The sequence below is a fragment of the Melospiza georgiana genome, chromosome 9, assembly GCF_028018845.1.
Source record: "Melospiza georgiana isolate bMelGeo1 chromosome 9, bMelGeo1.pri, whole genome shotgun sequence".
Taxonomy (NCBI): Eukaryota; Metazoa; Chordata; class Aves; order Passeriformes; family Passerellidae; genus Melospiza; species Melospiza georgiana.
The window spans coordinates 9,858,659-9,872,391 of NC_080438.1; the positions used below are offsets into that span (position 1 = coordinate 9,858,659).

General features: G+C 38.5%; 1 protein-coding gene across 2 annotated transcripts in view; it reads right to left on the reverse strand.

The window, feature by feature from the left end:
• Positions 1 to 1,142: 1,142 nt before the first annotated feature.
• The window catches only part of DENND1B (DENN domain containing 1B), a 150,675-nt gene continuing 138,084 nt past the window's right edge, over positions 1,143 to 13,733 (reverse strand). For both annotated transcript variants that reach the window (XM_058030591.1, XM_058030590.1), the window contains 3 exons: positions 10,880 to 10,959; positions 9,635 to 9,848; positions 1,143 to 8,414 (listed from right to left, as the gene is read on the reverse strand). In XM_058030591.1, the coding sequence (XP_057886574.1) occupies positions 7,863 to 8,414; positions 9,635 to 9,848; positions 10,880 to 10,959 (846 nt within the window). In that variant the 3' untranslated portion in view covers positions 1,143 to 7,862. The remainder of the gene's footprint in view (positions 8,415 to 9,634; positions 9,849 to 10,879; positions 10,960 to 13,733) is intronic.

Below are 13,733 nucleotides of genomic sequence, written 5' to 3' on the forward strand. Positions count from 1 at the left end.
TGATGAGGGAAGAGCAGCAGCTGCTCCAGAAGATGCTCCAGGAGCTGCTCCAAGTGCCAGAGCTGCTCCAGGAGGTGCTGCAGGTGTCAGAGCTGAGATTTCCTGCTGCCCCTGGTGCAGCCCATGGTGAGGCAGCTGTGTCCTGCAGCCCAGGGCAGTCCATGGGGGCAGAGATCCACCCACAGCCCATGGAGGAATTCCTCCACGCTGGAGCTGGGGAAGAGTCAGGAGCCCTCCCCCAGAGAAGCATAGAGCAGCAGAACCCAGTCAGGGTCACCTCACCCCTTACAGATTGTTTTTCCCCCCTAAGTTACAGATAAAACCTACCTTCCTTTTCTTTCCATCTCCCTGGAAGCCAAGAGGTGCTTTCTGCAGCAGCCTCTCCCCAGAGCAGAGGGAGGGGATGAAGGCAGGGCACAGCTGTGCCAGGGGCTCACACAGGGCCACAAGGTGCAGGAGGGGCTGCAGGCAGCCCAGGGGAGCAGGGCAGAAGAGCAGGGGCTGTCCAGGTTTGTAAAAAGGGCAGGCCCCAGCAGCTCTCCGCAGCACAGTCTCACCCTCAGCAGATCCCACCACAGCGCTCTCAGGAGGTCAGGCAGGCGCCCTCTTCCCTCCCAACAGGATCCCCAAGAGCTCTCTGGTAATACTTGGCTGAGCAGCACTAAAATACTTGGTGAGATCACAATTATTATTATTACCTTTTTAAACATCTAATGTGAAAGGTTCAAACCATAACACCCATCAGTTATTACCGTACCTTTTTCTTGCTCGTTTCTTCTTAATATGTTGATTTCTTAACCTATGAAAAAAGATAATATACCTACTTTTCTGGCAGTAACTTGAAGATCTAGAGCCCAAGAAAAAGTGTTTAACAAAAAGGAATTATTAGCTAAGGTTTTTCAAAGATCCAAAATATCACTGGAATTTCAAAGGACATCAACATTTAACATTTGCACTAATCAACTCATTATTGCATTCAAGGAAACACATTTTGCTTTCTCTGTATTTGAGAAAATGAAATGTTCATTCAATGGAGAAAAACTTCTAAAATAATACTGGATCATATCAATCTTTATGCCTGATAAGCATGAAAATGCTCATCAGATCAACCCATCAAACAAGAACCTGCATCACCCAAGGAATTTAGATATTGTTAAATTTTATTTTATAGTACAGTGTTGGGCACTTTATGGTCACGTGGAATTTACCAAAAACTTCTACTGATGCCACAAACTTTGGAAGGAAAAAGAAAAAACAAACTACACCACACATCACAGCTCACTTAATACATCTAGACAGTGCACTACTAACAGTAGTCTAAGGTCAGAATTACAGTTCTCAAGATGACTTTGAACAGTAGTCTAGAAGGTGCAAAAGCATGGAGTAAATTTGGCTCTAGTTTTGTTAACAGGTCAGTAACTAAATTTTCAAAACTGTAAGGACAATGCTGGTTGTTTGGTGTGTGAGATTTTTTAATCTCAAAATTATCAATAAAATCTCAATGTATCCTGTACTTTATGCCTCTCTTTTAAGTATTAAAGACTCACAATAAGGGACATTACTGGGAATGGTTTTCAAGGGTCATCAAAAAAATGTTATCAAAAAAAAAAAAAAAAAGAGAAGCATCAAGATTACAGGGTGTTGCTTTGTTCCATGTTGAGGCATTTCTCATCATATTTAAAATTAACAAACATAAACTAACAGTATTCCAAATATATGAGCATTTTAAATTGCTCTTCCTCCTCAAAAATGATGAAGTAACAGATGTGATGTGCATGTGTGCAAGCTGCACCAAGATTAGCTCTTCCACAGTGCTTTATTGCCTCATTCAAGTATATTAATTTAAAGAAGGTCTCAAGGAAAAACCAAAGGTTAAAAGAAAATGTACATCAATATACAAAGAAATTAATTTACAAAAACTTAAAAGGATACTGGCAACATTAGTAGATGTTTTAAGTAATGACTTATGATAATTATGGATGTCACAAACTAAATTCTTGGGGTCACTGCTGGTCCTGAAAAGCAGTGCTTAACACCTCAGCTTTTTTATGATTAACAAGTGATCAAAGCATAAACTAAATATCATAAATTCTAATAGTTATCCTTACTTCAATTTAACCAGGTTTTAATTTTAAGAGTCACCTGGAACTACTGGTATGTGAATATTGGCTTAGGCCTTATTATTTCTACAGACTGTGACATCCATAATCATTCCCGGTCACTAAAAATATACATTTGCCTCATTAGAATAGATTTCTTCATGTTTTTATCATACAACTGTATTTCAAAGTTACATGTAATTTTACACATTTCTAAAAAATACAATTTCATGGGTCTGCTTGAAAGCAGATGTGCACTACTAAATTACTTTGAAACAAGGAGTAATATTGCACAAAATTCACTGAAGATTTGAAAGTCAACACATTTCCCCCTTCCAACCAAGTTGCTCCCTTATTTTTAACAGAAAGAACATTAATTCACACAGAATCACAATAAATGTCAACATACTTGAACTCAACTTATTTTCCAAATGCTAATACTGTTACTGGATTCTAAATACAGGTGTTGAATAGTACATTTTAATTGAGTACCCTCTACTACAGTACACCTTGGGGTAACTTCCAACTGTGTTACCTGCTTCATACCCCAACCCAGCAGAGGATGGCAATGGCCCTGCCAGCTACACGGGTTGTGGATGACCCTCTAGACTGAGGTGGCTGTGGACTCACCAGGAAACTCTACAAGAATAAATGACGCAGCATTCAGCAAGACCTGTCAAGTACTTTGAACTGGCCACTGACTGAACTGTGGAACAGATACGGCAAAATGGATCAAGGGAGGTTTTGTACAAACAACCCTATCATCCCTTTCCATTCCTTTACTTTCAACACCCTGAGGACCATGAATTGAAGGCCAGCTGTGGTCCATGCTCCTGGGGTGAAGATGAGGACACGTTCCTCAGCTCAGATTCTGCTAACAAGCAAACAACAGACAGACATGCCTAATAGCAGCAAAGAAGTTACTGAAGACAAATCACATCACTATTCATACTGGTTTTGCTGGTGCAGTTATTTCTACATTCATTCTTCAAGGATTTACTGCAATACCTTGGGAACAGACAGCCTTCACCATCCTGAGCTTTGCAATACAGAAGCTGTTTATCAGCCACATTTGTTTAGCCTGAAATTTCAGGCTGTTGGGAATAATTCACTGGCTAGAGTCTCACCTGGGCTAGAGGTTGGTGCCAATGGAGGAGATGCTAACTCCTTGGAAATAAAGCTCCTCTTGAGCTCTCCCTGAGGAGTCAGGGAGGTCCATGGTTAGGGGTTCTTCCTGCAGGACAGGGTACAGTCAGGATCACACAGGGGGCATTTGCAAAAGGGCCTCGTGCTGGCACTTGATTATTGCATGAAATGTTTCTTTGATTACTTACATGCATAGAGAAAGTATTTTAGATGCTCCTAGCAATTCTATTAGACAGCTGCACCAACAAAACATTGTTCTGTAGAACTAAGTATCATTGACTGCAGGTGGATAAAGAGAAGCTGTTTTAAACACCTGGGCTAACTGTTCTTTTGCCTAGACTTTACATTGGTTACAAGAACACGAAGTTGTAAACTAGCTCATCCTAAAACCTGAGAAGACATCTAAAACAGAATTTTAAGGTCTAAAACACTCTTCTAATAGATTGGGTGGGATTTTCAGAAGCACCCAGCACTTGTCTAAAACTCTGCCTGAAGTCTGTGTTGCAATGCCTGAGAGGGGACTTCAGCCAGTGCTGAGAGTTTCTGATGATCCCACCCCAACAGCAGCAGCACCACTGAAATGCTAAATGACAAGGAAGGGTTCAGTCAACAACTTCTATGACAACTTCTACAACTACATTTTTTTCTTCAGAACAAGTATTTTTCAGAACTACATGATGCCCAAAAATGTGAGATGGAAGAGCAAACCACTGCCTATTCTACACAGACTGCCCTCTGCATGCATAGAGGGTGGGTAGGGATCACCTCTGCATCCACAGACCTTCCCTGGTATCTGCAGTTTTCCTTGTTCCTTCTCTACACACGTCAATGGGAAGGCTCTGACTGGGACAACATATTATCCATTCTGCAAATCCCACAGGGAGTTAGCTCCACAGGCAGCATTACTTTTACCTAAAAGATTGAGCTGGAACCACTGTAACTGAGTTAGAAGTGAAATCTGGAATTCTTCCAAGTTACTATCTCTCCTGTGGACTTCCAGGCTCTGCTTTACCACACTGCACTGGCATAGCCCAGGAATCCCTTTGTCTTTCCATTGCCCTTACTTTTTCCTCCCAAATCAGATGAGTGATACAGCTCATTTTAGGCAGACATCTATGCAAAATGAACTCAAAAATATTAATCTCAAGTCCTGGTTTGACTTTCAACATCAGAAATTTGTTCCTATGTGTAAGTAACAGACCACAAAGCTTAATCAAATAACCTGATATCTCCCTTAAACAGGAGAAACAGGAGGATTTTTGAGATCCTGAAGAAAAGACATGCCTCTGAAGAAGACCACAGGAGCTCTGATTGAGCAGAATTCAGTTCTCACCAGAAGCTGGTGATCAATGTTGATGATTTTCAAAGACACTAGAAGGATTTCCACAACTAAAAAGCATACAAGTATAAAACTTGCAAAGTACAGGACCTGGAAAATTTATCTTAATATAGAACCCACTGTGGTACTAAAAATACTGCATATGTAGCCAATAAACAATTTTATATTATCACAAGGACAGAGAACAAGAGTGTTGAACCAGAAATATCAGTTTGGACTCTTACCTATTTGGTAACTGGCAATTCTATTCAAATAAGGCACAAATATTAGCCTTTTTAAAAGATCACTGATAGTAAGTGGAAAAGATCCTGTATATTACAGAGTAAAAAATGTACCTACATTTAAAATCAACATATATATAAGACAAAGCTATTTCTGAACCCATACAAGGTTCAAAACCAAAAAAAGACATATTATTTAATGATTGTAAACAAACTATGAGCTTTGTAAATAGTAAGGAAACAATGCAGCATAAGCACAGAAACATTTTGACTGAAATTAAAGTAAGTCTAAATTGAATCTTACCATCTTCTATTTAATCTGTTTACTTCTTTTCTGCCTGCATTTTCACTCCATGAAGCTGTGAATTATTACAACAATGCCTCGATTTTGAAAGATTCCACTATCAAACTTTCAATTTTATGATCCTTATAAAAACTTAAGAATATTGGCAGTCTCACATGGCTTCCATATTTATTCCACAAAGGTGAAAATGGAACAACCTATGTGATCATTTGTTCAGTATCTAACCCTCTTGTAAAGCCAGTAAGATTTATGCCTGTATTAGACAGTAATTTTTGAAAACCATTTTCTGGCAGCATTCCTGGACTTAGGTGTTTGATGGTTTTGAAAGTAATAATGGCCATAATTTATGGGTTTTTTCTATTTTCCTTAAAACATTAATACTGTTTACTAACTTTAATAAATGAAGGAAACAAAGCAACTTAGATTGAACCATGGATAGAAACATCAGGTGAGGTGCAGAGGAAAGGAAAATTTGAACTTTGAAATTCTCACCACAAAATGCAAGGAGACGAATAAGAAGGAGTGAGAAGTACTACAAGAACAAAAATCTGTGTATTGCTTACTGCAGCACTATGCTTAGGCAATGTTTACTACCCACAAGGGAGAAGAATTCCCTCGAGTCACTAATGCCAGCTTTAAACAATGAACCATCAGGTTGCTCTGGAACTTTTTCATCTGAACAGCACATGAGCCACTTGGCTTGACCCACTTGGAACACTGACAGTGAAGATTTTAATTATTTTTATGATACTTTTGATTTCTAATAATGCAAAATATTTTGCCAAGTAACATTTTTTGGTATTGCAAAATTCCACAATGTATCATGTTGATGCACAAATGGAAACCAAAGAATAAACAAATAGTTTGGAGTACAGAGTTCTGGATGTACAACTGCTAACTCTGGAACACTGAGATTTCTCCAGCAATTCAGATGCCCTGCAGAATGTTCATGCTTGATCAGACACAGATATTTCTGCAAGATTTGAACTTTTACTATGTTTTACCTTTGTTGCACTGATTAAAAAAAGTTAATTCTGGAGGCTCATCCTCCATGGCAAGTACTGGCACAGCCTTTGTCATTCTGGAGCAAGATGAAATTTTGCACTAAGCCCAGGTCTCACTCTACTGAGCCTCTCTGGTGAGGTTCCAAACAGTGCCTCTGCCATGACATGGAGCAATTCCCTTAGGTCAGCTACCTTGTAAGAAAGCAGTCAAAAAACCCTTTTCCATTTGTGTCAGCTAGAAGGAAAATAATTAATAAACCTCAGTGAGGCAACTGATATGAAACTCTGCTACAAGCTATTATTGAGGTACTAAAGCACAATCTGATCCAAATACCAACCCCAGAAATGTGCTCACTCAGGCCTTAGGCTGAGATTAACAGAAATCATTCATGACAAAGAGGGAAAGAAAAAAGGTTTCATGACTTAGAAGAGCAGAACATTCTTCTCAGGCAGAGTTCCTTTTATACCCCTGTGCAATTTCTATCAACTTTACCACAAATATCCCTAAAAGTTGACAATTCCAATCTGCTGAAACTGATTAACTGTCTCTTCTGTCCTAAGCTGTTGGGGAGACAAGGTATGTATGGTGAGATGGAAAAAGACAAAGAAAATTTTAAAAATTAAAGAGCTGCTCCATACAGTATCAAAAATGTTCAGACTTTAAATATCCAAATATTTGTCAGGAACACTGCCAGAAGGAGGACAAATTCTTGTTCTAAATACATTATACACCAGGACCATTTAGTCTTCTTCACTAAATTTAGAAAGTTTTTGGTTGTCCAACTTGCCTAAAATGAGAGTTGGATATATGCAGTCTCAAACTGAATCTATAAATTAAGCTTTCTAGTGTTACAAATCAGGCACAAATTAGATTTCCAACTATTAAACTGCAGAAAATAAAAAAATAATATATATCTATCAATTCCACTTACACTTTCCTTTCTGAGAATTTTTAGGTGAATTAGTCTACCTAGGGAAACTGATAATGTGTCTTTAAAGTGTCTTAGTTGTAAACAGAATAATAAATGTCACATTATAATTCAGCACTTCATGTACTTTATAGAAGAGAGAAAACCACATGCTGCCTTTTTGAAGTCTGGAAGACAGAGCCACAGTTTTAGTCTGGAGTAAGTTCCAAGTTATAGTCACAAGAAATTTCTTAATCTATAAAAAGTCTCCTTTCCTCCCCCGACCTTTGCTGAAGCAAATTCCTGCCATGGAAAATCATTATTGCTGTTTTGTAGATTTGCATTCATCTTCTAAGACAGTTAAACCCCTTCTCAAAAGATTAAGGCAATTATTATTCATTACAAATATTAACATTTGTACATTTCAGACAAATCAGATTGCTTGGTTCATTTCATGCTAATGGGATTAACATAGTACCTTCAAAACCTGGCTACCTTTAGGGGACACCCTTGCTGCTTAGAGGAAGCAAATGCTAGGAAGCACCATACACTTGCTGTATTTTAAACATAGAGACTAACTAGTACCTGATTTGAGAGTGCATTCATACATTTAGTTCCATTTTGTGGACCTAACTACAGCCAGCAAATGAACTGAGTAAACATAGAAGCAGATGTCCAATGGCAGAAAATGCACACTCAACTGAAGAGAATTATTTTTACAACTGAAGATCTCTTATTCCTTTAAATTTTTTGGTTATCATCTTATATGGAGTTACATGGAGTCCTGAGTAGTCTCCCTTTAACATCTGATGGGAGTCAAGTTTTTATTTTCCTACTTTTCTTACGTTTTATTTCCACTCCTACTGCTGGATAAGCTATCCTTTGAAATATTTAAACCATAGTGAAAAGCAGAATTCAGTTTACATAATGACACCACTTCTTGAAGAAGTCCACCTTCTTCTGGAGCTTCATCTCCTTCCTTCCCACCTTTCTCCCAAGGGACCAGAATGGATGGCTGTTGAGCAAGACCTGCTGGGAGCTGATCTTCTGAGGTATTGCTTAGTGTTTCATTAGGCTTTGCATCCTGACAGGAAGAAAAGCCTGCTTTGAAACTTTCTAGGGAATTAAACTGGGCACTTGGTCGTATTGGAGACAGGGATGTCAAACTAGTGGTGTCCATCTTGTCAGTAGTAAAGGTTTGGCCACTCCTTTCTTCTTCCATCCTTGAGAGAGACTCTCTCTGGCCACCAGAAGAAACTTGCTTCCTTGGTGATGGGGGGAGCTGCTTCCCATGGAGGACACTGTCATCCTGGCCAAGGTTCCACTCTGCCTGGTCATTAGCACTGCTGCAAAGCAGGGTAAGGTTGCTCTCACTAGGTGCATTTGACTTGTTCTGAAAGAAAAAACATGTGTCCATAGTTAATGTCACAAGAAACATCTCTACACTGGTATTTTTGAAACACAAGTACTGGAAGGGATTTCATAGGTTCCTAAATCATGGATTCCCTTTGGGGCTCAGTGCTACAAAACAACTATCCCAGACACAATGCAAGGCCAAGTGTTTTTACATTTCCTCAGAGAACACTGTCTCTTAGCCTAAGGACTGCCTCTGGTACCACAAAGAGGAAGGATTTCTGTCTCCTCTGTCCATTCAGTCTTGGCACAAGCAGTTTTGACAGTGAACAAAGACACGCTTTTCTCGTTTGTACCCATAATATGAGAGGGAGGGGGACTAAAACTAAAACCAGATGGCATTTCCTCTTTGCTTCAGTAATTAATTATACCAATTTTCAATATTAAAGTTTTTTTGTCAAACAAAACCAGGCATTTTATTAATCTAACCCCCGCGTGACACTCATAATATAAAATTTTACAAGCTTTATAAATATTTGCATCAGTATTCGCTGCTCCAGTAACAAATCTTCTACTATAGGATCCCTTTCAGCAAAAGTAAGTGTTGGACAGCTGACATGTGCTGGAATTCAAAAACACTAAGCTTTTTTGGCTAATACTACAGCAGTGACTTGGTGAAAGTTTTAAAACTGTAGGCAAGCAGTGTGTTTACACTAAAGGACCAGTGCAACTCTACCTAAAATAGGAACAAGGAGCCCTCTTAGAAAAGTCTGGAGTACTATTCTAGCAGTGTTTCAGCTACAATTACCATCTGGATTCCATGACTTAAATCAAGAAGGAAATATCATCGTATCACTATGACTAGTCTAAGTCTACAAGGTGAAAAATGCCTTTTAAACTGCATTAAAAAAATCCCAGATCAGCTCAAGGCATATCAGGTTTAACAGAAAAAAAATATAAATATAGTATTAAACTATTTGATTAAGTAAATTATTATACTGTTCACAGCTCTCTATGTGGTTACTACTTTAAGGGAAAAATACTGTTCCAAGATGACTTAGTAACCTGGAGAATTTCTTGGCTGGAAAAAAACCATCATGCAGTGGCCAGCATGAGTGTACGGTTATATAGCCCTAGGAAGACACATCAGCAATTCTAAGAACTGTGTTGCAGTGTCTGAGCTGCATGTTGTTCATTCCACAAGTGCAGGGTTCCACTGCAAATGGACTTGGGTTGGTTTTCAAATGAAAGAAGACTAACCTCAGCCTTGTAATCAATGTCATCCATTGATCTGAAGAAATCCAGGCTCTTTGCTCCTGAGAGCTTTCCTTGATCTGAACTATGTGTGCTCAGCGTGTCCAGAATCTCTCCAAGCAAGTCCATTTCTCCTTGATGCTGAGTTATTCCAGTTTCACCAGAACCATCACTATCATAAAAGTAAGCAGAAGCTTCTTCACTGTCTTCTGATGATAACCTGAAAACAAAACTTTTCCATCAGATAGGAACATAAAAGCCATTTATTATAGCCACTTCTGAAAGGACATAGGGGAATCCATTTCAAGAGCTCTGAATGGGAACATCAACCTGGAATATCTTGCTACTCAATAATTTTCCTGAGCACAGATATATGGCATTGATGGAGATGCAGTTACCATCAGCTGCCTCCTGGCCTAGCCAAACATTTTGTTCTGGCAAGACTGCTACTGCAACTCTTCCTCCATCACATAGGCAGATTTACTGAAGTACTGCCTATCTGCAAGGACAACTGGTGCTTTTGTCTCTTATTTCCTTTCTTGTTCATTGCAATATCTTTACCTCAGACCCACATTCTATCATGGTCTTTTTCTAACTCTGTCCATCAGTACTGCTACAAAGGCAGTTTTCAATGGCCCACTGTTTTCATTGTATCCTTTTAACATTTCACTAGCTTCATCTTCCCTATATCACAGCTTAAACTGCTTGATTTTGCTTTCAATGTCCTTTCTGGTTTATATCCAGATGTTCATTATCAACAATCAACTCCTCAATTCAGAAACTGCCTCAATCCAGCTTAAGCCTCAACTTACACTTTTCCTTTAGTTCTCATATAGGAAGACCTCAACAAAAAATCCCCAAGACATTATATGTCTTTCAGACACTTCAAAAAATGTCCCATTATCATGGCCACCACACAAGCCTTAAAGAATTGACTGGCTGAGGTCACTCCCCACCACGTTGATGAATATTTTGCTCTTTCTTTGTGTATGTAGTCTTTTTATCTGGAGGCTGTGAAGACTGAGGATTATGTCAAGCCCTTCTAGACACTATAAATAATGAAAAGATATAATAGCCTGTCCCTCTTTTTAAAGCAGATTTAAATCCTAAACTACTTGACATCATCTAGATCAAGAATTGAGCTAGCAGCCTGGACAGGAGAAAAATGTGTCACTTGAATTCTACTTTGCTGAATAACACTTGTTACCCTCTCTCCTATACATACATAACCCATCCAGACAGGCTCCTTACTTGCTTGTTCTCTCAATTTCATCATCTTCATCTTCATCCAAGGCATCATCCTGGTTACTGAGGCGCTGGTTGAAACGAGTCTAGAGGAAGGACAATTAACATTATAATTTTGTTTATTTTTTCTATTTCAGCATTACTTCTTTGGAGACCACCTGCCACTTTACTCATTAGGGCTTCTGAGCACTTGCTGAGAAAAACCACATATTGATCAAGGCTTGTAAAGGCTGCTCCAAGTCCTCAAGCACCACCAATTAAAGAGAACCATTCTCTTCATGGCCTATGGAGGGCCTCCTTATTTATGCAAAGCCTGGTGTGCCTTATTATTTATGCAAAGCATTGATTAGCAGAAGACTGGATATTGGAGGAAAAGCATCACTCAAGTCTACCAGCTACCCTTTCTTGAAAGCATATCACAAAAAGCACTGTGGTTTAGTACTTTCTGGTAGAAATATTTACCAAGCTTTGGTCTATTGAGCATGAAGAAAAATTGACTTTTGAAGCAGCAAATACAAAGAAAGTTGGGAGTCTCTTTATGAAGCTACATTTATGTAACGGTGCTGTACAGGATTGCAGAGTAAATAATATCCAGTTCAGGAACTTGGCACTAGGAATGCCTTTGTGCAGGATAATTTACTGTGGATTACTATTAATTCCAACCCAGTGCACACTTAGAGCACCCCAAGAGGACTTTGCATGGTGGAGTTGGTGTGCTGTAAATTCACACATTTCTGTACAGAATACTCACCTATTACATCACATTATTATTCAGCAAACAAAAATAGTCTAAAAATTCCACAATAATTGGAAAATGTCTCTATCCTGACCAGAACATTTAAATCAGGAATTTTAATCACTTGTACTTCACAAATGACTATCTTCAGGACTATACAACTCTCATACTGGTTTTGTATCAAAAACTTTTTGTATGGGAAGTTTAACTATACTGGTCATCAATGCACTGAAGATATTGTGAACCCTGGATAACCACTAATAATTTAAAGACATATGGATGGAATTTGTACAGAGGAAAAACAGCATAAGCTAACTTTGAGGAAAATCATAAGCAAGTAAGAAGTGCTACTGCCCACATCTTATCATGCAGTTCACCAAATGCCTAAACCTGCAACCAGCCCCTGATGGGGAAGAAATATGGCCTTAATTTCAGACTACAGGAGCTTGAAAATCTCATACTGTGAGGATTTCAGTATGTTACCTATTACAGATGTTGTCAGTGTTCTACAAATACCAGGACGCTCTCTGTAACTCCCCACCCCCCCATTATTTACAGGAATGTCTCAGTATTCACTCTTTAGAGACTGAGACAGACATTTTTTTCTGTTCAACAAGAGAGAATTTAATTAAAGCAGCAAGTTTTGATAACACTTTCCACAGCTCTTTGCCCTCAAAGAGGAAACATATGGTTCTTTATGTGTTAAACCAAGTTAATAGTTGATGGAAAATGAGAGAATTATTAGAGTATTACAACCCATCAAACAACCCTAACTAAGATTCGTTCTGAGCAAAAGGTACAGGATGGAATGCAGAGAAACAAACTATTTCTAACTCCTTCATATTTTTGAGTTCATAGTGCTGTTCCCACCACTGTTGCAAGCAAACATTCTCCTGTTGTAAGTAATGGGAAGTAAATCCCTCTGTTAACTGATACTGGTGATTGGTTATCTTACTGATCCCTGTCACAAGCACAGTCACTGGTTCTGGTTTAAAAGTTGAAGCTTTAAGTACTTATCTTCACTGGGAAAATTTAAATACTTTGATTTGGTAACACTAGGAATTTTGGTAACACAGAATTTTCCCCAAGAAAATTCTGACATGACATTCATTGTAATTCAAGCTCTAACCTGGAACTGGCTCCTGGAAGGCAAAATCCTGTCTGCCTCTCTCACTTTCTTTTGAATTTGCATCAAATGTTGCCATCACATTTACTCCTACTAACATAAATATGAGATTTTGCAGGGAAGAAGATTTTTTTAAATGTTGAGAAGGTGCAGAAAACAAAATGGAAACTGACACTTGTTCATCTGTAGAGGAATTAACTCTGCCAATGGAATAAAATTCTGCAAGGTAACACTTGTTGATTTGTTGAAATGATAAATAATATTTCAAAGAGGACAGATATCAAGCTTCAAGAAAAAAAGGGGAAAAAAGGAAGAAAAGTTGTGTCTTTGACAAACAGGAGCTGAATAAAATTAATCAGAACCAGCAGACAACACAGGCATTGCAGTGGCCCCTCAGAACATCTATGAACAGTAATATGCAAGTGTGTTAGTGAAAGCACAAATAATTATATAAAGGAATGTAACAGACAAGTTGATAAATCTAAAACCTCCCTCCAAAAGAAGAACTCTTAGCTCCTGATGGTCAAACTCTTTGAAAAAAACACTTTTGTTACCAATTTAAATGATATGGGATATATTATAAAATTATACAGGGAAACTTTCAACAACTAAACCAAATAAAATGGTATTTACATACAAAGAAAAAGATATGGGGGAAGGGAGGGAAAGGAAAGTATCTGGCTGTAAATAACAACCTTCTCCAGCATTTACAACTCTGTGAGCTAACCACAGAGACAACAAGCAACACATGTTTTTGAATAGGTGACTTTCCTTTAGGAGCTGTAATAAAAACGACTGCAAGGGAGGGGTATGTCCAGACTACTTTGCAAAGAAAGAAAAAGAAAGAAAGAAACCCTTAATAAATTTCAAAAGGAGAACCATAAAACTTTTTCAATGCTCCACTAGGCAAAGTGACAGAGTATGTGCACCTGCAAAAGCTGTCAGAGTCATTTAAGAAGCCCTTCCATTACTGACGTACCCTGCTGTTTGCAGTTATT